The sequence below is a fragment of the Diabrotica undecimpunctata genome, chromosome 10, assembly GCF_040954645.1.
Source record: "Diabrotica undecimpunctata isolate CICGRU chromosome 10, icDiaUnde3, whole genome shotgun sequence".
NCBI classification, from domain to species: Eukaryota; Metazoa; Arthropoda; class Insecta; order Coleoptera; family Chrysomelidae; genus Diabrotica; species Diabrotica undecimpunctata.
Window position 1 is genome coordinate 44,443,192 of NC_092812.1, and position 26,906 is coordinate 44,470,097.

General features: G+C 34.5%; 1 protein-coding gene across 9 annotated transcripts in view; it reads left to right on the top strand.

Annotated features, from left to right (window-relative positions):
- Window positions 1-26,906, top strand: part of tgo (Aryl hydrocarbon receptor nuclear translocator homolog tgo) — a 211,999-nt gene that overhangs the window by 155,277 nt on the left and 29,816 nt on the right. For 5 of the 9 annotated variants that reach the window (XM_072545424.1, XM_072545426.1, XM_072545427.1 and 2 more), the window contains one exon: window positions 5,991-6,152. In XM_072545424.1, coding sequence (XP_072401525.1) covers window positions 5,991-6,152 — 162 coding nt within the window. Of the gene's footprint in view, window positions 1-4,597; window positions 4,656-5,990; window positions 6,153-26,906 lie in introns of all 9 variants that reach the window. The other 4 variants (XM_072545425.1, XM_072545422.1, XM_072545429.1 and 1 more) reach the window with 3 other exon arrangements.

A 26,906-nucleotide genomic window follows, 5' to 3' on the forward strand; every position in this document is an offset into this window, starting at 1 on the left:
TTTGGGAATCTTTTACGATATTTAATCGGGGAGTGAATAAAAAACTAAATAATGTGTTTATTTTTTGTCATGGAAATGTGATATAATTGATGTTTTGTTGAAATACCTGTCTCCAAATCTAACATAAAGTTAGGACAATATCTTGGATAAGAAAACATTTTTTTTATATAAAATCTTCTGATTATTTTCACCTCATCGTTCTCAAAAAGACCCATAAGTCAAAATTGATCTTACGACCGACTCTACACTGTTACTTAAGCCAAAAAGAGTATTTTCTAAATGGTAAGTCAAGAGGGACTCTAATGTTTAATCTATTTAGTTGTGTAGAGTTGTCCAATGAATTTACTGCTAACTCGTTGGGGTGTTTTTCCAGTTATTTAAAATATTTATCACTACTTTTAACAATCATTTGCTGCACTGTTTCGATTTTCAAGTCCCTGTAAATGTCTGTATGTGGAATGAACCACAGCGCATCAGTGATGGCACGAAGAATCTTAGATTGAAATCGCTCTAGTATTGCTATGTTGCTATCTACTGCAGTTCCCCACAGTTCAATCCCGTATGTCCCGATGGGCCGGATGCTTTATACACTAATGTTTTGTTAGAAAATAATAAGGTAGATTTACGGCCGAGTAACGAGTAATAAGTAGTGTTTTTTGAATTGTATTCCTAATTGCGTTCATCCAGATGTGTGTCCTCCATGTTAGCCTCTTGTCAAGATGTAATCCAAGGTATTTTACAGTATCATTTCTGGGAATGTTGTTGTTATGCATTAGGATATTTGGTGTTTCTTTGTGACATTTAGTATACCACGTTAACTGATTTCGCTTCGTTGATTTTTATATTCCATTTCTTAACCCATATTTCAATTAAATGCATGGTTTGTTGTAATATTTCAGCTTCTTGTCTGAGATCTTGGTTTTTGACCAAAATTGAGACACTGCCTTACCGGTCCCCTGTATTTATGTTGTGGATGTTAGACACACTTTCTTCGTACCTTGGATAAAATAGTCTTTCTTCGAGGTATGATTTAGTATCGTGTATAGCGGCTGAGATATTGCTTTCTTCAGTTTAAACAGTAATCTTGGATGCCAGACTTTGTCAAATGCTTGACTAAAATCCAGAAAAATGGCATCGCAAAAGCTCTTTTCCTGAAAGACTGATTGTATCTTTTCTACCACCCTATGCACTTGTTCAGTTGTGCCGTGTTTTTGCCATTTATAAATTAACTGCAAAAAATTAAGGGTTTTTTTAAAATTATCTCTTTCAATTAAAAATAACCTAAACTATTTGGTCGATCTATTTGAAATTGAGAACACTTAAATAACTCATTAACTGCCAAAATTTTGAGTCACTATATTACATATCATTATGCAAAAACAAAGTTATTAACATTTATAAATTATTGCAAAATTAAGGGTTTTTTTTGCAACTATCTTGGTTAATTGCTTATGTATTTTAATTTAGAAACTCTCAAACTTTTTAAGATCTATAATTTGAACCATTTTCTCTACTTTATAAAACAAACATTATATGGGGAAACAATGATTTTTCACTTTTTAAGACTTTTTAAAACAAAAACAAAGCAAAATCAGCTGTATGTCTTCACGGATTTTTCATCAGCTACCTCTCATATACCTTTTTGAACCTTCAAATATCTGTATAAGATTTTTACGTGAAACCAATGATTTTTTCGCAGATATAATGGTGTACAAAATGTGTTCATTTGGGATTTGGAATAGATAAAATAAATATGTTTTGATATACTAGTTTATGACCCTTATGATATTTTATTCTGAATCAGACTCAGAAGCTCAGAAGAATAATCGCTATTTGGTTAAGTAATAACAGGTTCAATTAAATCGTCAAAAAAATCGTTTAATTTTCCACATATTTCTTTTTCATTTGAAGATAATGCACCCGTTTTTGGTCGTTTAGATAGTGTCTGTCCAGTCTCCATTATCATTTGTTCTCTTTACTTAGCTGCTTGTTTTGCGCAGTACTTCAGCCCTATTAGCGCATATTCGTCCAATAAACATTTTGGCATGTGCTAGACCGGGTATACTTTTCCGCTGAGAGTTATGTTGTGTTTAGATATACGTCTATTTCCGGTCGAAGACGGTGCTTTTTCATACTCTTACGGCTGGCTCTGGACCAAAGTATTTTGTAGCTCATACTCTTTGTTATGTTCGCCAGTCTATTAAGGTCTTCTGGCACACTAGCAAGAAACTACTTTAGGGCTCTTGAGAGCCTCTATAGCCGCTTGAATATGTGTGCGTATTAATCTACTCGAGTTTAAAAGTAATCATGTTAATTTCACTTGTACACTGGAATATTGCATAAATCTTTTGCCTGGAATCCAGATGTATATTCTTCTAGTTGAATGGAACTATTTATATTTTCACTGCTATTGTAAATTCGTACACTCGGCCCTTCTACAGTTTTAGACCCGTCTGTGTAACACGTGTAACCTTGCAGCCTTGCAGCATTTCTTCTCTCCCATCCCTCTCGTGGGCAGATCATCTGTAAAGTTACTTAAGGCCTGTATCTGGATACCATGTATTAATAAGTCATTATCCATACGGTATATCTAATTTCATTTATGATGTTACTATCTCCTGCGTCTAACTGTTAAGTTACTCATATTTTCTCGTAGTCTGTAATATCTGATTTTTCCTCCTCCTTATAACGATGTGTAGAGGAGATAGTTCCAGTAGCTGCTGTTGCTGTGTCCCCAGAGCCCCTTTATTTCCAAGGCAAGCAAGTTGTAGAAGCTTGTTTAATTTGAGAATGACATTTATTTTCTATACCTTAGGTCATCATACCACCGATGTACCACATATGTTATTGATAGTTTTATCATGATAAATCCAATATAATACGTCTGGTTTTAAATCCCCCATGTGTCAATGAATGCGTCTGGCTACTATTAAAGTAGTCACCGGTTTCTTGGTTATTTATCCTATTTGCTGGTTAGAAGTAACTCTTGAGTCCAGTATTACCCCAAGTTACTTTACTACTCTCACCATATGTAGATCTATAGTGTTTAGGTTTGTAGGGCATAAAAAATCTCTCTAAATTTCTAGTTCTGGTAAATTTAATTATTTTGGACTTCTGGGGGCATTATGTTAAGCCCTACATTTGGTTTATTTACCGCAAATTGTTTCGCAGAATTCCTTCAGCCGAATCGTCCTTGTGATTGCTTCGTAGGAAGTGTCATATGCTTCCTTTACCGCTTGGTTTTCTCCACCCTCTACACGAGATGATGCACTACAGTTTGCATATAGAATATTCTACTATCTATATGTTTATTGCCTCTGGTTGAAAATTCCTAAAAAATTCGAAGAAAGGCCACATCTATGAGATTTTAAGAACTTTGATAATATTTTTTTATGGGAAAGACCAGTCCGTGTCCCGTTAAGGATGCCCCGGCGTGTGTTGGATTCAGGGTGGAAAGGTCCATCCGCACGGAGTCCTCCTAAAGGAGTCGTGCTCACAGATGCACCATTAGCTCTCTGCCTTCCGACTAAAATAAACCCCCTCAACCGGACTACTCATGCGGTAGTTCCTCTTCAGACCGGCGCATCACATGAATAGCCCGTCTTTTCTTTCTCTCTCTCTCTATCTTTCTCTCTTTCTTACCTTTATCTTTACCTGACAATTTGAGTTACTGTCATTATATTTGCTCTTATCTTACGTACCTTCCTGTGTAATTAATATTTGTTGTCATTGAACATTCTGCACTTGAATACACAGTGCTCGGCCGTATCAGACACTCCACATTCTGCGCAGTTTCCATCCGCTACCTTCCCTATTCTTTCTAGGTAGGCCCTGAAGGAGCCGTGCCCTGTTAGGAACTTGGTGAAAAAGTAGTTAGTGTCTCTGTTGCCGCATTTCATCCAGTCTGCAATATTTTGAATAAATACTCTCGTCTAGGACACCCTATGCTCGTTTGTCCATTCTTCCTGCCACTCCATTATGCTGCCATTCCTAGCTACTATTTTCTTCTGTTTATTCTTCCCGTAGGTTTCCGCCTTTTCCTTCACCATCAGGTGGATGAGTAACACCCGCGATTACTTTTATGGCCACCGTTGATGTTGTTCTGTATGCATGTGCTACCCTTAGCAGTGCTTTCTTTGGGCTTTTTCTAGCACTCACCTATATTTCTTAATGTTAAGCACTTGTTGCCATACCGGTGCCGCATAGAGTACAGTAGAATATGCCACTTCCATTAAAATTCTCCTTTTGGCAGTCCCTGGTCTTTCCACATTGCGCATAATCGTTGTCAGTGCCGAAGTGCTCAACAAAGGTTCGCCTCGTATCTAGGACTACCACCAAGTACTTCACTTTTTGGTAGGTTCAATCCTTTCTCCCTCCAGTGCAAAAACTATATGGTCTCTGGCCCGCTTACCCTTGAGGATCATACCCCACTTTGATAATACTAAAATCGGTATTAAATCAGAAATGTTTTTCTACGCGAACCGATCTATACAGCAAGAGCAAAAATGTTTACTAATACTAATAAATGTACCTAAAATATACTTAATTTGCGTACGGCTATGTGATTGATTTATTACTGTGTGTAATTCTTTTACAGACTTTTGTTAGACGAAACACATAATGGACAGAAAAAATCAAGGAGAGCAAATAATAAGGTGAATAATACTCTAAAATTAATGATAATAGAATTTAAGTGAACCAAAGGAAAGTTTTCGTAGTCTCAATATAACAAAAATTCTTTGGAGAAACTGACTGACATTAAAGTTCATTATTTACCTGATCCTATAAACTGGCAGATTTTGAACTTCCCAAAATGGGACAGGACTATCATTTCATTAGATAATATTTAAATGACCAGCATTGTCGTATAATTGAAATAGAAAATAAACATTGAACTTTTCCAGTTGTTTATTCATCGCATCAATATCAAAATTAAAATATTTACATAAAATATGCAATTTGCATATTTGCCCAAGGTATTAAATAAATTCTATGACAATTTAGAAAACAGTACTCTTGTGGTTTCTCTAAAAACTTGTATCAGACTCGTTGAAGAATCATTCTAGATCCGCTTTTTATTTCTTGACTGTATGTAATTATGTATCATTCTCTTGTACATAATTATGATCCAATTAAGCATCTTTCGAATTTTATTTTTGATTATAAATGATTGTTCTCAACGGCTCAGCGTTTACATACTCAAATTGACTTCATGCGAACGTCAAGAACTGTACGAAAAAATAATGATTTCAGTTATAACCACCCATATTTTAATAACATAATAAGGCGATGGTAAAATTGGAGTGAAAATTTAGATAATTTCTGGTTATCATGTCTATCTTCAAATTATACCTCTAAAATTTCATACCTGATCACCAATCTATAAAAGTACAGGGTCCAACTTAGTCGATATTCATTTTTTAAACATTTTTTTCACGTTAGAAGAATCGTTTTGCAAACTTCGTGTTCTAAATTGTATACACTCTTATGATTCTGAAGCAATTTTCTTATGGAATTGTGCTTTTTAATTATTATGTTTTATCTAAAATGAGACCCAACAGTGAACAAGAAAGAACAAAGGATTGTGATATATGTGTGAATGCTAGTTGAGCAAAACATCGAGACCACTAAATTTTAGCATAAAGTAACATTAATCTTACAATAAAAAATTCCAGCAAGTAGATAGTAGCATTATCTGGCTACTGATTTTAAAAATGAAAAAACAAAATTTGTTAATATTTCTAATATGTTTTTTCTGAAACTACTAAAGTAATTTCTTTAACAAAGATATTCACGGACAAAAAATTTGTTTCTCTTGATGCAGTTTTTATTTTTGCATTTTTAAAATTGAAATTTATATCATTGACCTAGATTTCATAGAACATATGATTAAAAAAGAGTATCTGAGAGCATTGTAACACAAAATAATATTTACTTGAAATAAATAGTCAAAATGATGTAATGACCGATGCGTTTTCTTGCGACTTACTGTAGGGAGAATCATTGCGAAATTGAAAGGAGGCGGAGAAATAAGATGACAGCTTACATTACCGAATTGTCAGACATGGTTCCCACATGCAGTGCCCTTGCCAGGAAGCCTGACAAGCTGACGATTCTGCGGATGGCAGTTGCTCACATGAAGCAACTCAGAGGTAAGAATAACTAAAAAAGAACAAAAGTTTATACAATTACCATTCTATTCGATCTATTTTTATAAGCGATTTAGAAATTTTCGTACACCAGGGTCTTGGAACTCACCTTTTAAATTGTTAAAATGTTTCAAATATCGCTGGACCTTTTTTTTTCAGTTCTTTGTTAGGGTTTGTTTAGGTCCATGTGTAACTTCAGATGAGGAAATAGATGACAGCACAAAGGGTCCTGCTAGATCCCGTTCACTGAAATCTGAAATCGAAACTTTTTGAAAGCTCTGGGGTTTTTACAGTTTAAGTATCAAAGCTAAGTAATATCTTAAGTCGGTTCGTCCCAAGATATTACGTGATAATATCTTAGCTCGAAGCGGCTTCTTGATAGTTTACACTGATCTTTGTCATGGAATACGTTGTAGATTGTTATAGATTGATAACGTTATAGTCGACATTAACTGTTTGCACCCCTTAAATTCTCCTTAGTACTTTCAGACGTTTATTTTATTTGTGAAAAACCGAAATATTAACACTGAGCTGAAATCAAGAGTTTATAACGTCAGTCTAAGATCAACAATTTTATATATGCATCAGAATTGACAACAAGATCCGACACAGCCACAACACAAAGGCAATTGGAAAGGGTGTAAATGAGAATAGTGAGAAAAAGTACAGAAAATACGCTGAAAGGCTGAAAAAGAAGTGAAGAATTTATACCGCGAGAATTTAGGACTAAGTAATTGGGAAATAAAATTCCTGTGGTCTAAACTCTGCTTTTAGTTATTTTTCGCTTTTATCAAATTAGTAGGCTCGAAAACAAATATAACAAATACAAAACTTCCCTAAATAAGTGTGCATTTAAGTTCACCCTCATAATTTTGACGGCGAGGTGTGATCGTCGCAGTGTGAATGCATATCTTTGCGGCAGTAAAATTAAAATGCAACAGTTTGGCGGAAACGCTCGCTCCGGCTTTAAATAATAAGGGCATTAATCCTGGTTAGCAAAGAGTAGGCATATTTTGTAGCCCATAACTAACACTGCGATACCATCGGTTTGTCTGAACTGAACGGGCACACAGTTGCCAACATTCTATAAAAATACTCCTTACAACGTATTTTTAAAGACTTATTTAGTCAACACCGATGCGACCGACATTTAAATGTGCTTACAGATTATTATCAACTTCGGGTCATTTTAATATGAATACATTACGCTTTAAGTATATTATAATATATATATATATATATATATATATATATATATATATATATATTATTGTGATCTGCCTTTTCTTACTTTTTATTTAACTCTTTGTTTATTTAATTACTTTAATTAATTATCTAAGTGTCGCAAATCATATAAAAAAAACAATCTCAGGGTGCCATTTTATAAAAATAATAAATCAGCTTAGGTTATACTTATATTTTCTCGTGGCTTCAAGTATCTCTTAATTGTTCCTTCTCGGGATAAAATAAGGAAAGAAAATAAATAGAAATAACATAAATATACAAATACAAATATCTTTTATTATCAAGAGAAATAATATGAAAATTTTTAAATATTGCAATTTTTGTTCATATGTTTTTGTACAAACAATTCTGAATATTATAAAAAGAAACCTTTTAAATTTATTACGCAATATTTATAATTATCCTTTGAAGTAAAAAAAACTTTTATAAACTTGATGGTATCTTAAATAGCGATCATTTTTGTTCTTCTGATAGTATAGAGTCTTTTATTTGAAATATACAAAAAAAATTATGTCAAAAAAATTTTTGACTAACCTTTTAACTCACACACGACGATGTCTTCTTTCGACCAGAACAGCTCCCCCTTGTTGATTATGTAAGGCTACCAATCAAAGCCTTCTTCGTTCTAAGTGTCCACCTGTCAGCATACCAGCAACCTCTTTCTCCAAGAACACGAGCAGGCCTCTTTTACCAGTACTCATTCAACAAACTCCAAAATTCTCTCCTCTCTTTCATATACTAACAATCTTTCACTTGGACTTTATAGAATCCAGGAGGTATTCGACTTCTCAGCTTGGATCTATCTCTCGTTCCACCTTTCAGCCAATCACTTCTAATTATTTAACTACTGGCACTTGCTTCTAAATTGACTACACAAAACTTCCACTGCTTCTCTCCGATGACCATCACATAATAATCTTTTTTACTCCAAACTTTCAAAACATTCACTCTCTTTTTCCATTCCAAACTCGCTAACCAATTAGAAAATTTCTATATCCCGCCTCTTAATTGATATCAGAAAAACCCAAGCATCGTTTGTAAACAAATTTCTTTGAAAATGCTAACGGTTTTTTGTGACTTACTTTCTAAATATAATAACTAGGTACCTGGCGGCTTTTGGCCTTTCCAGCAAAAATAAAAACAAAGGCTTTTAAAATATTATATACTACAAATACCGGGAAACAATTGTCTATTCACTTTAAAGTATTTACTAATGTTTTTCAGTCCTTCAGGGTAAAACTCATTATGGATAAACCCACTGCTTAAAACTACTTATAACATATTTTACAATTATAATTATAATTATATATGTACATATCTAGAGACCTTTGTAAGACAATAAGGAAAAATATTAAGGAGGACATAAGAAAATACAATGGAAGACTGGTAGAAACTGCAATCGAAAACAGGAAATAAGAAAACAAACTCTGCATTAATCATTGGGAAGAAGAAAACATCAGAATTACAGACAGAAATGAAATAATACAACTCGTGACTTAATTCTACAGCGACCTATACAAAGCCCCTGAAACACTTGAAGAAGCAATCAGTAACCAAGAAGATGTAGCGGTGAAGCAGCTGGAATAGATGTCATAACAGTAGAACTTCTTAAATCTTCTTCTTAACGTGCCCCATCCCTAAGGACATTGGCGATCATTATGACCCATTTGACTCTATCTGCAGCCGTTCTGAAAAGTTCTATTGACGTTTGTTGTATTGACTTCTTAAATACGCTGGCAAAAAAAACTGAAAATCTGAGCAGGTATATCTACGAACTGAATAAGATCAAGATGCATACCAGACCACTGGGATACAACAAACATAATTCTCATTAATAAGAAAGGTAGCAAAGAAGATATCAAAAACTACAGACCTATAAGTCTACCACCAATCATATACAAGATATCGTTTATATACCTTGATATGCCTTTTTCTGCATCTTCACAAAATCTAATAAATATTGCCAAATATCAGATTGAACTGTTTTCATTATTTCTAAATGTGCTAAACACGTTTTCTAGGGAACTTTGTTTACGAATTCAAATAAAATGACTGAAGAGGTGTTTTGCTCTTAAGGTATAGACTGGCTTATTTTAGGCTCTCTCGTTGATCATTCCTCTAATTCTTTATATCTGTTCCAGTACTCGTCTACCTCTCCTTTTTCTATTCCCTGGAATCTACTTTATTGGCTCTTTTGATTGTCTTTGTTTTATGGAGAAATATGGTTTACAAAGCGTCAGACTGAAAACCAATCAGAATAAATTTGAGAGAAGTCGAAACCGTATGCAGACATCTAAAGAATGGCAAATCACCTGGCCCAGGAAATGTAGCTCTGGAACTCAGTAAACATGGACCCAAAATACTAATTCAATGACTACGACAACTTTTCCAGGAATGCATAAATAAACATGAAATACCTGAGGAATGGAAAGAATCGCATATGAGCACCATCCATAAAAAGGGAGATAAATCGAAACCTGAAAACTATAGATGAATTGCAGTTACTAGTAGTATTAGCAGAATATATGGGAAAATAATAAAAAATCGAATAGAAGAAGAATACCAAGATATGGAAGCCGAAGAACAGGCTGGTTTTCGTGCAGGTCGATCTACAATAGACCATGTCTTCTCTATTACTCAGATAATTGAAAAGAAAGTTGCTCGTGGCCAAGAAGTCCACCTGACGTTCGTAGACCTTAGGAAAGCATATGATAGTATCCCGCTTGATAAATTATGGGAGACACTGGGGAAAACAAATATAAATATAGAATTGATTGAAGCAGTAAAAACGTTGTACTACCAACAAACAACAAAAATTAAAACAGGAAATCTGATAACACCGGGATTCAAAGTGACTAAAGGACTAAGATAAGGATGCTGTATATCCCCAACATTATTCAAAATATACCTCGAAGCAGCACTCAACAAGTGGAAGAAAAAATGTACGAATATGGGCATACCACTAATAGACTTAACTTTGCACACTCTGTGCTTTGCGGATGACCAGGTCATCATCGCACAGGACTCTGAAGACCTTAGTTACATGATGCGAAAACTATTAGAAGAGTTTACAGAGTGGGGTTTGGAAGTGAATATGGAAAAAACTGAGTACATGAGTATCGGAGGAGATCAACATAACCTTCTCGTAGAGGAAAATCAAGAAATCAAACTATGTGATGACTACAAATACCTAGGAGTAAAGATCACTCAGGACGGAAAATTAGATGCAGCCATTAAGGAACGAAATACACAGGGAAGGAAAGGCATTGCCTTACTGAACAGCGTACTGTGGGATAAAAACATCTCTAAAGAAAATAAAAGAAGAATATACAACACCATAATAAAAAGTATCACAACATATGGATGCGAAGTGTGGCCCCTAAAAGACAGAACAGAGAAAATGCTTAGAGCAACAGAAATGGACTTCTGGCGCCGCTCAGCGGGAATCTCCAGACGCGACAGAATAACAAACGAGAGAGTCCGAGAAATCATGGGGGTTAAATATTGTTGATGACATCAAAACGACACAACTCAGATGGTACGGACACGTAAGGAGAATGTCGGAGAATAGAATACCAAGACAAATTCTTGAATGGCAACCAAGAGATAGGCGGAGACCAGGGAGGCCTAGAAGAAGTTGGAGAGAAGCAGTTGATAAAGAAATCAGAGAAAGAGAACTGGAGGACGATCTATGGAACGATAGAATGAGATGGAGATTGGAAATCCGAAGACGTCGAAGAACGTTGTAAACCGACATTATATATATATATATATATATATATATATATATATATATATATATATATATATATATATATATATAGATTTTACATAGGGATTAAGAATAGAGTAGAACACGTTTAATGTACATACCTTAATTATAGAAATGACTTACCCAATAAGAAAAGTTGTTTAGTGTTTGGTTCCTGAAATGAGTCGAACAACAAAGCCAAAAAGACATTCTGGAAAATTAAAATATTTGTCCTACCTTTTTTATCGAGTTGGTGAATCTAAGCAATCTTTGTAAAAATCGAAGAAGTACCTGGCTTTCAAAAAACTGTTTTTATTAACCATGCAAAGTTGATCATTATATAAAGTAATTCAAGGTTCCCACAATGGACGGCAGTCATAAATAATGGTACTGACTGAACGTTATCGTACCTGTAACTATAGTAATTTCCAGCTAGCATCGCAACTTTCATTCTATTTGAATAAGATTTTTCTTCGAACCTTTCGGTAAATTCTGTCGGAATTACAAAGCTTTTGTTGATTAGACACAGAAAAGTATACCAAAGGCGGCGAAAATATATCTTAATAAAAGGGTATTTCATGTCATGACATACATATAAATTAATATAGTATTAAAAAGAGACTGAAATTTTCGTATTCAGAAGAGACCGGTCCAGACAGACCAGTAATTTTTGTGATTCGGTATTTTTCTTCTTCATTCCAGGGTTTAAATTTGTTACCTGGTTCGGCATCAAACTTTTATCATCCAACATCTTTTCGTGGAGCATTCTAAACTTTTTCTTTCCTTTTGTACTTTAGTATTGTTTAGTTAGTCGATTTTTATCAATTATTTTTATATGTTCTGTATTTTTTTATGAGTTTTATAATTGTATGGTACGGGTATTATTGTTCAATGTTTGGTAAGTTGTTCCAGATACTTACAGACATAAGACACTTGTAAAATATAGTGTTCTCAGTTTGAAGAAAATCTAGCGTTTCTGCGGTATTCCTTCAATTCTAGATTACAATGAATTCTATCTCATGGATATTTGTCAAAATTCAATATATCCTTATATCGTTTATATATAGCCCTTCTCCAACTTCTCGTCTATCATTACTTTGCCCTCCTCTAACATTTCTTTGCTCTCCTCTAACATTCCTCTGCTCTACTCTACTAAAACGATATCATCAGCAAAGAGCATTGACCAAGGAGCCGCCTCCTTTACTTTCTCTGTCAGTACATCCATAACAGGATTAAACAGGTAGGGAACAGTAAAGAGCCTTGATGCAAACCAACCGTCACTGGAAAACTTTCGGCCAATCCGACACAAGTCCTTACGCTGATGTACGCTTTCCCACACACATATTTCACGAGTGTTACATACTTCTCAGGAACCTATCTCTCTCAAATCTCCAAAGCTCTTTTCTAGGAACTGTGTCGTATGCCTTCTCAAGATCTATAAATACCACATGTAATTCTCTTTTCTTCCCGCTGTGTTTCTCTATTAATTATTGTCTCAAAGCACTCAAGGCATCCGTTGTCCTCCTTCCTCGCACAAACGCAAACTGTTCTCCTATCGATGTCTCTCTCCTTAACCTTCGCTCTTCAGTTCTTTCTCAAATTTTCATTTTGTGCGACATTAACTTGATCCCTCTATAGTTCTTACAGTTCTGCATGCCCCCTTTACCTTTACACAATGATACCATCACTCTCTCTGTTCATGCATTGGTTATCCTTTCTTCCTCATATATCCTACTCATTATTTGCCACAAAATATCAATCCCTTCCTCTCCTAGAGCCTTAAAAATTTCGACAGGTATTCCATCAGGTCTTACTGCCTTACCATTCTTCATCCTATTTAATAACATATAAATGATACATAACAGGATAAATAACATAAATATAACATATAAAAAATACCAACTGTCATAAAAACGTTCATTCAACCGTATGTACACTACAACTTTTGCCTTTAACTTATTTTGATGGGAAGTCTAGTTTCGCTTTAAATCCATTTTAAAAACCATTTCCCACCCCTAAAATTCACCACACTGCATCCCTAGTAACTAGGATCGAGTTAAATATATTCTTCTCGTTATTAGTATATTATTTTCTTCTGTTTCCATGTTGTTATCAATTTTTTCCGTTTTAAAAATTATCTGTCGTATTTCAATACGAAGTTTAATCACGATTTTATCCCTAATGCCTTTTTGTGTACTGAAAATATCATATGAGTTAAGCAAAAAAAAGAAATTTAGAGTTGAACTGGGTTCTCAAGGAGAACTGGGTTCTGCGTGATTTCATCTGTCAGTACTGTCAAAAGCATAAGGGATAAAGTCGTGGCTGAACTTCTATTGAAATCCGGCGGCCCATAAGGTACTTACTATATTATCTTGAAATACTTTCTCGAATTTCACTGCTTAACTAGGAACTGTTTAAAACACATCGTCTTTTTCAACTGAATTTAAACAAATGAGCTGGTAATTCTAGTGAGCTAAGGTTACGTACAATACAAGTTCATGATCGAAATTTCATTGAATTGTACTTATCAATGTACTTATAATTGAAAAATTAGCTGTATGGATTGTTTATATTTTATAGATTTAATTCAACAGACTGAGACGTGTAGTTATTGAAATTGTTATGGAAATTTTTTTAACAGTTTATTCAAACAGATATAACTTATGCCGTTATTCATATATGATTAATTCCATATCCCTTCTGTATATCTGCTAGGGCTAGAGGCATTGTTGTTCGTTAAATATTTCTAAGTGGGTGTATATTTTTCTGTTCTATTATTTGTTTTATGATTTTGGAAGCAAAATTTTGTCTTCCATGCAAATCATTTTTAATTTGACTAATAAAATTTTCCGATGTCCACTAATGTGTTAGCTTTAAAATATTTTTTGATTCATTCTAAGCTTCTCTGTATGTTTTTTTATTTTCCTTTGTCTCATTTTGCAAATACTTGTGATATGCCAGTTACTGCATTTTTCACTTGTTAATTCCATTATCGTAATCCTTTCCTGCTTCTGTTTTTTTGCTTAGGATCTTCATTAGATAAATTTACTTATCTATTTAATTATCTAAAAAGAATATTGAAGGAAAAGTGAAAAAATAATTAATGTATTTTAAAAATTATTAATTTTTTTCCCTTTTTGTCGACGCCTTTGGACCAATCTTGAACTAGCCAGGTACATCGTATCTGAATTACCGGGTAGTCCTACCGTAAATCCATAATTATCATTCCATCGGCAACTCAGATTTGTTTGGTTGTAGTTCATTGTGATTTGCTCTTAAGAATACGCCAAATCAGTCATACAAAATAATTTTAAATGTTTATGGTCGAGTCTTCACTTAAAACAAAGAACAGAAGATATTAAAGCATAAATGAAAAATATACGTCCACACCCACACTGTTCATTACGCAGTGAAAACTTCTTTACCGTCTTGGAAGAAGACCGTCATATCTCAAAAAAAAAGTGAAGAACGGACTATGTTACTGAAAAAATTTCAAATATTCTATATTTTTGTTAGTTTATGCGTATCGACGTCAGGTATTGTTAATCGAAAAGTTGGTTCGACATTCTTTCTGAAAACACAACAAAATAATAGAATACTTTATGCGAAGAATAATACTACTTTGAGTTGTGTCAGTCTTATAAAGAGGTTGAGGTCAGTATTTTAAAAAATTATTAGAACTTTTGAATTTTTGAATCTAACTATCTACAAATTATTTCGACTTTGATGTTTAATAAAAAAAAAATAAACCCAGTTGGAATTATTTCAAATTATAAAAATGTCGCAAGGATTTCGTGGTAGACTCATGCTAAAGTTACTTCTGTCAAAAACAATGAAGAGAGTGTATGTATGTACAGCGTTAACAGGCCTTTTAGGCCCATTGCTGGATGGATAATTTCCATCGTTTTCTATTCTTAGCTAACAGCTTCCAATCTCTAATTCCCATCTCTCTGACATCTTCCATCACTACATCTCTCCATTTCTTTCTTGGTCTTCCTCTCTTTTTTTGCCCTCAGGTACTCTCCAAGCAATATTCTTGACTAGTCTATTACCTTGCATTCTTTCTAGATGGCCGAGCCATTCTAGTCTACGTTTTTTCACCACTTTTGTTATTGTAGGGTTAGCATACAACTGATACACTTCTGCATTAGTTCGTCTTCTCCATTCTCCCTCTATTACTTTTCCACCAAATATTCTGCGAAGTATCTTTCTTTCCCATGCTTCCAATGTGTTCTGTACGGTTTTGTTCATAGTCCATGTCTCGGCAGCGTATAGCATTGTGGGTCTAATTATAGTTTTGTATACTCTTATTTTTGTATTACGAGATATATCTTTGGCCTTAATTATTTTGCTCATGGCTCCAGCACACCTGTTGCTCTTGGTCAGTCTCAGGTTGATTTCAGTTTCTTCCTTACATGTCTGATCAATAAGAGTACCTAAGTACATATATTCATCCACCTTCTCGAATTCTACAACTGATCCATTCTCCACCTCCAATTTAAAGGATCCCCTGGTGCTTATTCCTTTTTTGCTCGAGATCTCCATGTACTTCGATTTATTAATATTAACTTTTAGTCCCATTTTAGAGCTTTCCCGAATCAGTCTTTTTGTTATATTTGATAGTTCTTTTCCATTTCTTGCAATGAGAACCACATCATCAGCGTATGCTAAGCATTGGTGCTCCTTGTATAAAATAGTTCCGGACCTATTTATCCCACTAATCCTTACAATTTTTTCTAGAACTATATTGAATAGCAATGTAGACAACGGGTCTCCTTGGCGAACACCTTTTTTTACTTCGAATTCTTCTGAGACTGTACCGTTGCATCTCACAGCACAAATGGTTTGTCTAATTGTCATTTTTACCAATCTTATTATTTTTTCTGGCACTTGGAATTCTTTTAGTGTTTCTATTAACTTGTTTCTGTCTATTGTATCGTAGGCAGCTTTGTAATCAATGAAAAGTACTTGTGCTGAAATGTTGTATTCATAGCAATTGATCAGGATTTGTTTTAGCATAAAAATTTGATCGGTTGTTGATCTTCCTTTCCGAAATCCTCCCTGGTATTCTCCTAGATTCTTCTCTATATATATTTCTAATCGTTTTTTAATTAGTATGGCGAGTACTTTATACATTACTTCTAATAAGGATATTCCTCTATAGTTTGCGCATTCAGTTCTATCTCCCTTTTTGTGTATAGGAATTATAATTGACTTATTCCATTCTTGAGGCATTTCTTCGGCATCCCATACTTCTAGTATTAGCTCACCAAGTTTGTTTATTAAGACCTCTCTGCCATATTTTATGTTCTCTGCCACAATGCCGCTCTCCCCGGGACTTTTTTGGTTTTTCATATCTGTTATTATTTATTCAATTTCTTCCCTTGTGGGCTTTGGTACTATTTCTTCTATTACTATTTGAGGTCTAGGAACATAACAATTTTCTTCAGTAGTCACTTCGTCATTTAGTATCTCTTCGAAATATTCTTTCCACCTTTCACATATTTGGTCTTCATCCACTATCAGGTTTCCTTGCTTATCTTTTACATTCATCGTTCTTCCCTGGTACCCAGTTTTAATGTATTTTACTTCTTTATAAAAAATTTTTATTTCATTTTTCTTGTAATTTTCTTCAATGCGCTTAATTTTATTCTCCATATACTTTCATTTCCGCTCCCTTAGGATTCTCTTTACTTTTTTTCGTTGTACGGCATACCTTTCTAGGTCGTCTTGTTTTTGCGAACGTAAACTTTTTAATCTAAAATCTGATCTTTTTTTTAACTCTGTTCTGCATTCGTCATTGAACCAGTGGTTTTTTCTAAATCTTTTTGTTCTTGGTATGTTCTTCGACGTATCTTCCTTTATAGTGTTTGTCATTTTCAAGAACTTTTGTTGTATGTTACTCACAGTAGTACTATCTTGTTTGGCGTAGGTTTCTTGTATATCCTTTTGATAGTCCTGCTCTACCTCAAATTTTCGCAGTTTTTCAAAGTTAAATTTACGTTGCACTTTCTTTTTCCGTTTATGCTTTTTAATTCTTGCTTCTCTCATATTAATTCTAACCAAAAAATGATCTGAGTCTACGTCAGCCCCTCTGCACGTTTTCACATTTGTTATTAAATTCGCAAACTTCTCTTGTATTAAGATGTGGTCTATTTGATTAGTTCCATTTGACCCCGGAATTTTCCACGTTCCTTTATATATATTTTTTCTCCTAAAATGGGTACTCATTATCTTCATCCTGTTTTCAATTGCGAATGTGATTAATCTCTGTCCATTATCATTTGTATTCAAATGTTTGCTTTCACCCTCTGTTATGTTTTTATATATATCTTCTCTTCCGACCTTTGCATTGGCGTCACCTATAACAATTTTAGTATCTTGTCTGGGCATTTCTTCACACACTGACTCTAATTCTTCATAGAATTCATCTTTCACTTCTTCTTCTTTTTCTTCTGTTGGAGCATGTATATTTATCAACGATATCATGTTCTTTTTTCCTTTAATTCTAATTGCACACATTCTTTCAGATTTTACTACGAATCGTTTTACCTGCTCCACGTCTTCATGTACCAGAAAACCCACTCCAAAATTCCTATTATTGCCTCCACTTGTATAAAACGTGTATGGGCCAATCTTTTCAGCGTTGTTTCCAGTTAAATGTGTTTCCTGTATTGCTAAGATGATGAAGAGAGTGTATTATGAAAAATTAATGAATGAGTTTTGAGATGAAGACAATTATTTTTTTAACTATAATTTACTGCAGAATAACAGTATTTGATATGACAAAATAATGACAAATATATATTTGTAAAAAACACGTATAACAATTTTAATACAGAAATGAATTATCTCCAATCACCGAAAACATTTTTTTTAAGAACGTTCTAACAGAAAAATTTTATGGCCTTAAATAGGATTAAGGTAGTATGGGATTGACGATAGGTTTTTACATCCTAGTATACACCAAAGCCAAAATATTAGCCTGTTCGCAGTTATGGATAAAGTTTTATGGTATTTTTAAAATTTATCGGTTTTTTAAATGGTCATTCTTCTCAAAATTGTCACATTTTTACATATGAAGGTCTTCTTACAAGTTAGCGATATGTTCCTTAAGCTGAGGTACGAAAAAAGCAGTCTATTTACCCGTAATCTGTTTAGTATTTAGTCTTACACCTCTCAATGACAACAAATAACTATTGCCATTAGCAAATTAGGAAAATAATTTCAAGTAATAAATGAAGGAAATTTGACTGAACAAGTGCATGAAGAAATTAATGAAATTAATAACACTGTCACTAATTCGACATAATTCGTTCACTGTTAAAAATTCGAGTTACACGACATAATGGTTTTCTCAACACAACGCAGTAGAGGAAAAAAGCTGTAGCCAGTTTTTATTTAGAAATTGATCGGGAACGAGGAAAGCGTTATTCATCTTGACGCTTGTTCACCTCCTCTTGACGCTTTTTTGATCTCGAAAATGTTTGTATATAATGTCCTACGTACCTACAACGAGTTCCTGTACCATCTCTCTTGCCATTCCTAGATCCTCAGCTGTCATGACTATATCATCGACGAAACTTGTTTAGATATTCTTCATCTATTTTGATTCCTTTTTTCATCCAATCCAAATTCTTACAAAGTTTATGTGACCATGGGTCTCCTTTTCTAACACCCCGCTCTATTTTTATGCGAATACTGTTAGTATGTAATTTGACAGTGGTTGTTAAGAGTAGAAGAGGAGTAGGTAGAAAGGTAGAAAGAGGAGTAAAACAAGGATATAGCCTGAGCCCTCTTTTTAATCTTTTCATATTTCTGTAGTGTCTTATGTATTGTGTTTTGGTATATATCCCTTATTTTGTTTATAGTTTCCTTATGTTTATCATGCTAAACTGTGTATTCTCTAATTAGATATCTGGTTAAGTACTATGTTTATATGGGAATAAGCCACAATTGATTGTAATGACAATTACATTTTACCTAAAAAAATTTGACGTTTCGATTTGGGGTCCGGTAATCGTTCTCAAAAAGATTATTAAATAATTTAGTAGTGTATAATCGCCAAGATTGTTGAAAAGGTTATGTCATATCAACAAAATTTGAGGTTGGTTTACTTTTGTTGTTATAGGCAACAGCCACATTTGTCTGATAAACATGTGAGGGTGAATGTTGTCCCCATGAAAAAAAAATCAAACCCTGATGATTCTAAATCTTCATTATTGTTAATTTGTGCTGTAAATGTTTGTATGTGTGTAGAGCATATGTATGTGTATGATAGAGAATGATGTGTACGTGGTTTCTTATTCCACTATTGTTGGTGACTTCTTCTTTAAGTATGGGCAACCATAACCCCTACATTCTGCTTACGGATTTGCTACACATTTTTCTTCATTGAGTTTGATTTTTAGGTCTGATTGATTCATGGGTTTGATTTTTCTCTTTTTCATGTCTGTTTCTTTCATGAATATTGTTGCATCTCTTCATTGTACTCTATGTTCATTTTTCAGGCATGTTTGCATATCTGTGATATGTCGAAGTCCCTGTTTTTGATGTATCGTTTTATGCTCATTAATCCTCAATGGTCTTGCCGTTTCTCCCACATAGAAGTTGTTACATTCACAGGGTATTTTATAAATGCAGTTCTTTGATCTCTCTGGTGTGTTGTTAGGTTTGGTTTTGGATAGGATAGATCTAAGTGTATTGGTTGTTTTGAATATTGTTGTGATGTTGTACTTGCATTCTTGGTGATATTGCTTCATGTTTTAAAATTTTCTTTTGTATAGTCTCGTTTACTATTATTCCTACTCCCTTTTTTCTTATACGCCTGAGTAGTATAATGTATAGTTTTATATAATAATTTTATCACTTTTCCCTTGATTTTATTTGGTTACACTTAATCCCATAATACTTATTCTATATTTTTTCATTTCTTCAATTATTTCTATTTCTTTACTATTTAGTGATGTTACGTTCCAGCATGCTACGATAGTATTATTTATATAATCGCCTGCTTCATACATCTCCTTTTCCATTTGCCCGATATTGCTTTTTTAAATCTGTGTCCTTTATGTAAGTTGTTTTAGTTATTTTTGAGTTTCCTTGATCATATCATCTTCTGATTCTGGAGATCATTCGTTAGGTGTTCTTCCTTTCCGATTTTGTATAATTTGTTGTTGTGCATCTGCCGTTGGTTGATTTGCTTCTTTTACATATCCTAATATTTCTAGGGTATACCATTCCTCCTAAATTTTTAATCTGTTGTTACTTTGTAGACGGTTTTTCCTTTCTCTCTCGCTTTTTTTCTGGTATTATAATAGATGTCTTCTGTGGTCAAAAGATTAATTTGATTTGAGCATGAAGTTTTGGAAGCAGTTGATATAAAAGGAGTCAGAAGGGCATTAACTTTATCTTCACGCATATTTAACATTTATTAATTAGAAGAAAGAAAAATAAAGAAATCGTACAGCGTTCCAAGTAGAATTACCTGTTGTGAAAATATTTTGGAGAATTAGAAAATTGATCTGTTTTTTCAGGTCAGCAATGCATTTGTAAGGTGACCGTGGAGAAACATTGTGTATGATAATTATTAAGAAAGAATAGTTCTCAGAACTTTTCCCAGCGAATTTTACAATTCAGTTGTAATTAGAAATCCAGATTGATCGCGTCGTTAGGTATTTCCAAATATTCAAATAAAAGAAAAACTATTTGAACAGCGCTCATCGAATACTAAACTATAAAACAATAGACGTATGGACCGTTTCAACATAGGTACATTCTTGAATATTAAGTATTGTTAGTAATAAATCAGTGGTAGTGTATAGATCTACGTGGGTCTTTCGTTTATTGATTCTTTTGACACTTAAATGGAAAATTCTGTTTTGTTTTGGGACGAATTTTTTTAATTAAAATCATTCATAATGTAATTCTAATTAGTGAGTTTATTTTTAGTTATTTTACTTTATTACCATTTAAGTCATCATACTTGGCTTATTCTTATTAACACTTCGTTAATATCGTCCCCAATAATACGTTGGATACACATCGCCTTCTGGATCGAGTTTTTTTGAAAGCCTTGTATTATAAACCGAAAAGGCCTCTGCGCTAAACGTTGTTTTATTGAACTGTAGAAATTGATTCCGATTTTCGATACAAGCCACAACCACTGTTTATTCTAGTTTGTTGATGATCAGGTCTGCTCGAGCCTGAACTAGTTGAGTATTAGGATGGTGTCTGTGTACTACCACCATCTCAAATACTTTTGTGGCATTACTATATGACATACATTACATACATTATTTATCCTCATTAACAGATTTTTGGCCAGATGAAGATGAAAACATTTGTGTCCTAAATTAATTCTATCTGGTAACTCACATTTTGTAATAAATTTATTCAGTACTTAAATACATTTCACAATTTCTTTTTGTGGATTTGAGATTTAGGGTGTACTAAAAGTTATTTAAGTAAATGCATTCTCAAAGCTAGACATTTCTTTAGCATAAAAACCAATGGCATAACTGGAATTCTCGATTCTAAAGTAGTTATTTGTTAATATCGCTCTAAAGCTAATTTCTTGTGGCATTTTAATATTATTTACCATTTTTAATGAGAATTAACCAAAATTTCAGTTGAAAATACGTTAAGTTTGATGTTTCGTATTTCATAACCCGTTCTGCTTTTGAATTGAGGTTAATACGAGATTTTCATAACTTTTTTTGATAATTATTGCTACACTATGTCGTTTTCACGCTGATCTGAGGGTGTGCGGGGTAAGATTACGCGTAGCACGGACGAGGTATAGATAAGTTACCACTCATTATGTGAGAGACAAGGCTTTTCTCCCGCTAACGCTGCTCGAGTCTGCCAGTGTCTAGCAGGAAGAAAACAAAATAAAAATTCGCTCGTCTACGAAAAAACTTCCCGTTACACTAAAATGAACCTTCGCTCAAGACGTTCCTCTGCTTTCGAGGTGGAGATTCCATCATCTCGGTCAGCGTCCCAGAAAAAAAAACAGCCCATAAAACTGCTCAAATGAGGATTTCTTCGAAATGTTTAAATGATTCCTAAGTGTACGAGTAACCAAATTTCCTTCTGTTTTTGCATCAATCTTCAACCAAACTTCTGACGATTCAGACTCTGATAGCCAATCAGCAAGCTGTCTAAAGAGTTTCACAAGTTACCAACAGTGACCGAGGAAATCTCCGATAATAATAAAGAAGAAAAATGGCAATCCTTAAGGAAAGCCACAACCGCTTCCAGACCACGACTAGGTCAAAAACTTCCTCTAAAAAGTCAGCTCCTTCCACCAGCAAAGGTAATATCTCCCAAAAAGAAACAGTAGTAAACTATTCCTTTAAAACTGCCGAACCCATCGTACAAAACCGCCCGCTGATTCAAAAACTTCATTAAGCTGGGCTGCCGACCTCGTTTCTGAAAATCATATCATAATTCCTATCTCTCGAATCGAATTGTCCGTTCTAAAGTGATAAACTCTGCAGTTCTACACCCTTCACTCCTCGAACGGGAGTCCCACAGGACTCAAGTCTAGCGCCATTTTGATACACAGTCTACAATAGCGACCTTCCCTTACCGATCAATAGATGTGACACTATTCTCCTATATGCTAACGATACTGCTCTGTTCTCCGGATGTACCACTTACCGCACAGCAAGAAAACTATCTGTATTCGAAGAAGCGCAAAAACAACTAAGCAAATGGTGCAATAAATGATGACTCACGCTCAATCATGCCAAACCCCAACCAATACTATTTAAGCCACCATATTTCATCCCGACCCCACCTCGGAGATGAAACCAAATAGTGCTCCATAGAGAAAGGCTTAAATTCACACCGTCAGTGTCCTAATTTGGCGATGAATTCACAAAAAATCTGAACTGGAACAACGATAAAGAGTCAATCTCTTAGGAGCACTGGTAGGTAAACTAGGGAACGCCCACTCGCGTACTCTCTTGTACACATCTTCGGCATCATTATAATTCCGTTTTAAGTCCACTGCAGGATTGTGCAGTATGGATCCAATTTTTCGTTATCTTTCGCAGATCATCTTGCCATCGTGTAGGTGGTCTTCCTCTGTTTCCTTTATCTGTTCTTGTCATTCAGTTAACTTGCGTGTTCACCTTTCATCCTTGCCACGTAGCCAGCCCATCTCCATTTCAATCTTCAAGCGCTCTCCACTTAATCTGTAACTCTGGTTCTGTTTCGTACGTCTTCGTTTGTGATCTTGTCTTTTATTGTTACTCCTACCGTTAAACACTCCATTCTTCTTTATGCTAAAAACAATGCTTTGAAGCATTGTTTTTTGTTAGGAATAGTGTTTCCGCACCGTAGGTCATTACTAGCAGAACATTGTCACTGATCGAAGGCTTTCCACTTCAGATTAATCGATATGTTGCAGTCTTTAAATAGATAAGTTGCAGTTTTTAAGAGATCAATATGCTGCCCATCCATGCGCTATACCTCACCTATTTGGTTGTCCTTACCTATTCTTATTTCGTGTTCAACGAGGTTCGTCATGTATTTTTTTTTGGGAATATTTATTTTTAAACCGATTGCTCTGCAGGCTCTCTCCAGATCTTCTAACAATATGTTGATTTCGCCTAGGTCATCTCACTGTACACATAAAAAATATTCCTCCCTGTACACATACTATTGTCGAATATAGAGCCCGCCCCTAAGCGATGCTCAACAAACGTCACAAGAACGCTTTTAAGGCTACCGAAAGAAAAATCTTGAGAAAACTTATAAACAAACTCAGTAACTTTCCGTCAGCATGCATTCATCAACTGGCGAATGTCCCAACGGTTCAAAGTCGGATTCAATCTCTCAGCAAGAGATTCGTTTTAAAGACGTTCAGAATCTACAAATAAAAATTAAAGAAAACAAGTAGAGTGGCGGCCTCTATCGCTACACCATCTATCGGGTGTGAATGCAGAGCTTATATATAGCAGATATACAGAAGTGCCCAGGACTGGCATGGTTAATAAAAGATGTAGAGCAAGTTATTTAAATGTAGTACTACCGGTGTAGAACGGACGATTTCCAGAAAAGAAAAAAATTCATTGTTATTAGAGAGATAAACGTATCATATTTCCTATGTGTTTTTGTCTTGTTCCTGGTCATCTTTTTTTACTAACTATTAGTATAGCAAAATATAACATTCATCTCCTTGGAAATATTACGGTTTTTTCCAGGTTCATAAAACTACTTACGTTTCACGTTTCTATTTTCATGGACATTTGTATTACTCTTACGGCAAAACTTGACCTAGACAATATGTTTATGTTTTCCATGGAGTTTCCTTGATGACAAACTTGATATCCAGGGATTTATCTTAAATCAGAGACCTTACAAATCTCTGAAATACCACTATCCTGGATATACCACAAGAAACTGATAAAATCATAAAAATACTACTTAAATATGCGAATTAAGAAAATACGAATATATGGAAAGTATACAGATTAGAAAATCTTATAGTAAGCAAAGGATTTAGACACGGTTATCTACGGTCCACTGCATCGTTTAGAAGTGACCTAGGTCACTTCTAAACCGGTTTACCGGTTGAAATTTTCAGGAATAGAATTCATCTAGCTACTTTACCCTTGTTTATTTTATGTAAAATCTGAGCAACATTATCGGTTTTTATTTTAGACACTATTACTGTACTGTTTCTACTGGTTCGAATGGTTTTCTATTGCAAAAGTACACCAGCAACAAAAGTATTCTGAACAAGATAGTATTATTAAACAAAAATGCAGACAAGCTAAAGAGAACTGATTTTCATCATCTCCAAATAAGATGAAAAGTTGATCTTGGATAAGGTAGATCTATGCAGCACGTGGATAAGATTTACTCGATTTTTCTTTGAAGATCAGAGAGAAGACACACAACCTGTCAGCAAGCTCTGAGGGCAATGACTATAAGGAATATATGATTCAGGCAAAATTCCAATTAACTGGTTAAAATCAACCTCTGTAACAATTCCGAAAAATGTGCCAAAGCTCCGACTTATAAGTCCTATGAGATGTCTCAAATTTTTTATTCGAGTCATATAGGCTTGAATATAGTTGATATGTGAAGAAAATAGCTGAAAAACACTATTTGCCTTCATGAAAGTGTTAGGTACGAGAGAGGTTAGGATCAACAGTGTTATGACCAAATCCAAGGTGTTTTGTGTGCTTCATAGATTATAAGAAAGCCTTCGTCAACGTTAACCACGATTTTCTACTAAATCGAATATTCTAGATAGGAAGAGACGCCAAGGATATTAGAATCATACAAGAACTGCATTGAAACCAAACGACGCAAATAATAATCAATAGAGGTCTATCCACAGTATTAAAATTAACAGAATTCAAATAGACAATCTTCTTCTTCTAACTTCAAGCAAGACACGTTGATATCTGTCACTTGGTCATACGACCTTTGTAGCTTACCCTGTTTTTTCCGTTGAACTCCAATAAGCCCTGTGGCCTCAACGGAGACCAATAGTTTCCTCATTGGCAGTTTTAGTATCTCTTCAAGATAGCATAAAATGTGTATAGCAGTCTCTTATTCCGTTTCGAATTTTCTGCACCATGGTTACTTCTTAAATCATCTTTGGTGATGCCACACAATGGTTCTTGGCCTACAAAGGTTTCCCCTCGAGCCTTGTTTTGCTATTAAATCTGCTCGTTCATTCCCAGGCACCCCTTCATGACCCGGCTCCCATATTAAATTGCCAGGTTGTTGAGGAGATCTTTACAGTTCCTCACCAATCTTTATTTCGTGAGTAAGTTCTTTACGGCCAGAATAGCCTCTTTTCTATATGTATAAATGTTGATTCTCTTCGCTTTCGGGTGCTTTCATTAATGCAGGCCTCCAAAGCAACAGCTTTCAGTCTGGAACACAGTTGCGTATTGATCTAGGCTCTAATATTTGTTATAGTTACATCTTTGCTCAAAGATTTCTGATCCATACCTTAGGTAATTTTAGATTTGTCAGTGAACCATATTAAGTTTTCATTAACGTTTGGGAATTTTTGTTCTCTATATGGTATAATTGTTTTAATCTTTTCAGTGAAGATTAGTTGTGGTGTCATAATATCTAATTCATCTGAAAGATGGATTCCTCAAGTAAAGTCGCAGTATGATTCAGTATTTGTATGACTATTCAATACGTATTTGGGCCTCCGAGAATTGTTTACCTTAGTCTCAGGATGGTCATAGATTACCGCCGAAATATATAATTCCAGTGAGGGAGATTTGTGATAGCCTCTAAAGATGGCGTTCCTGTACTATTCAAGGCTCCTGTCATATTGAGAAGCTCTTTTCGTTGCAGGGTGGTGTAAGAGGTCACACAAGATTACAAAGCCGTCGTTTTCCAGCAAAGTACTGAACCATATGTAACAGTCGGTCGTATCACTGATGTGTATAACCAACAGATTACCGTAAGTTTCAGTTAGTGAAGTTCATTTTCAGTCCTTTTTTTAGGGATTTTATGTCTATGTGTATTATTCTAACATTTCGGGTTACGACACCAAATTGTACAAGGCGGTTTCACCTGATTTCCCTGCTTGATACGCCCATTGCCGCTGGTGCAGTGGGTTTTCATTAAGATTATTCCAATAGACAATATATGATATGCATAAGAAACGGCAATTCTAGCACCAACTTTAGAGGATCTTCAGCGCGTATTAGATAGGATTGACGGTACAGATAATGTTTTGTGGCAGCATTAACTTGATGGCGCTGAGATGT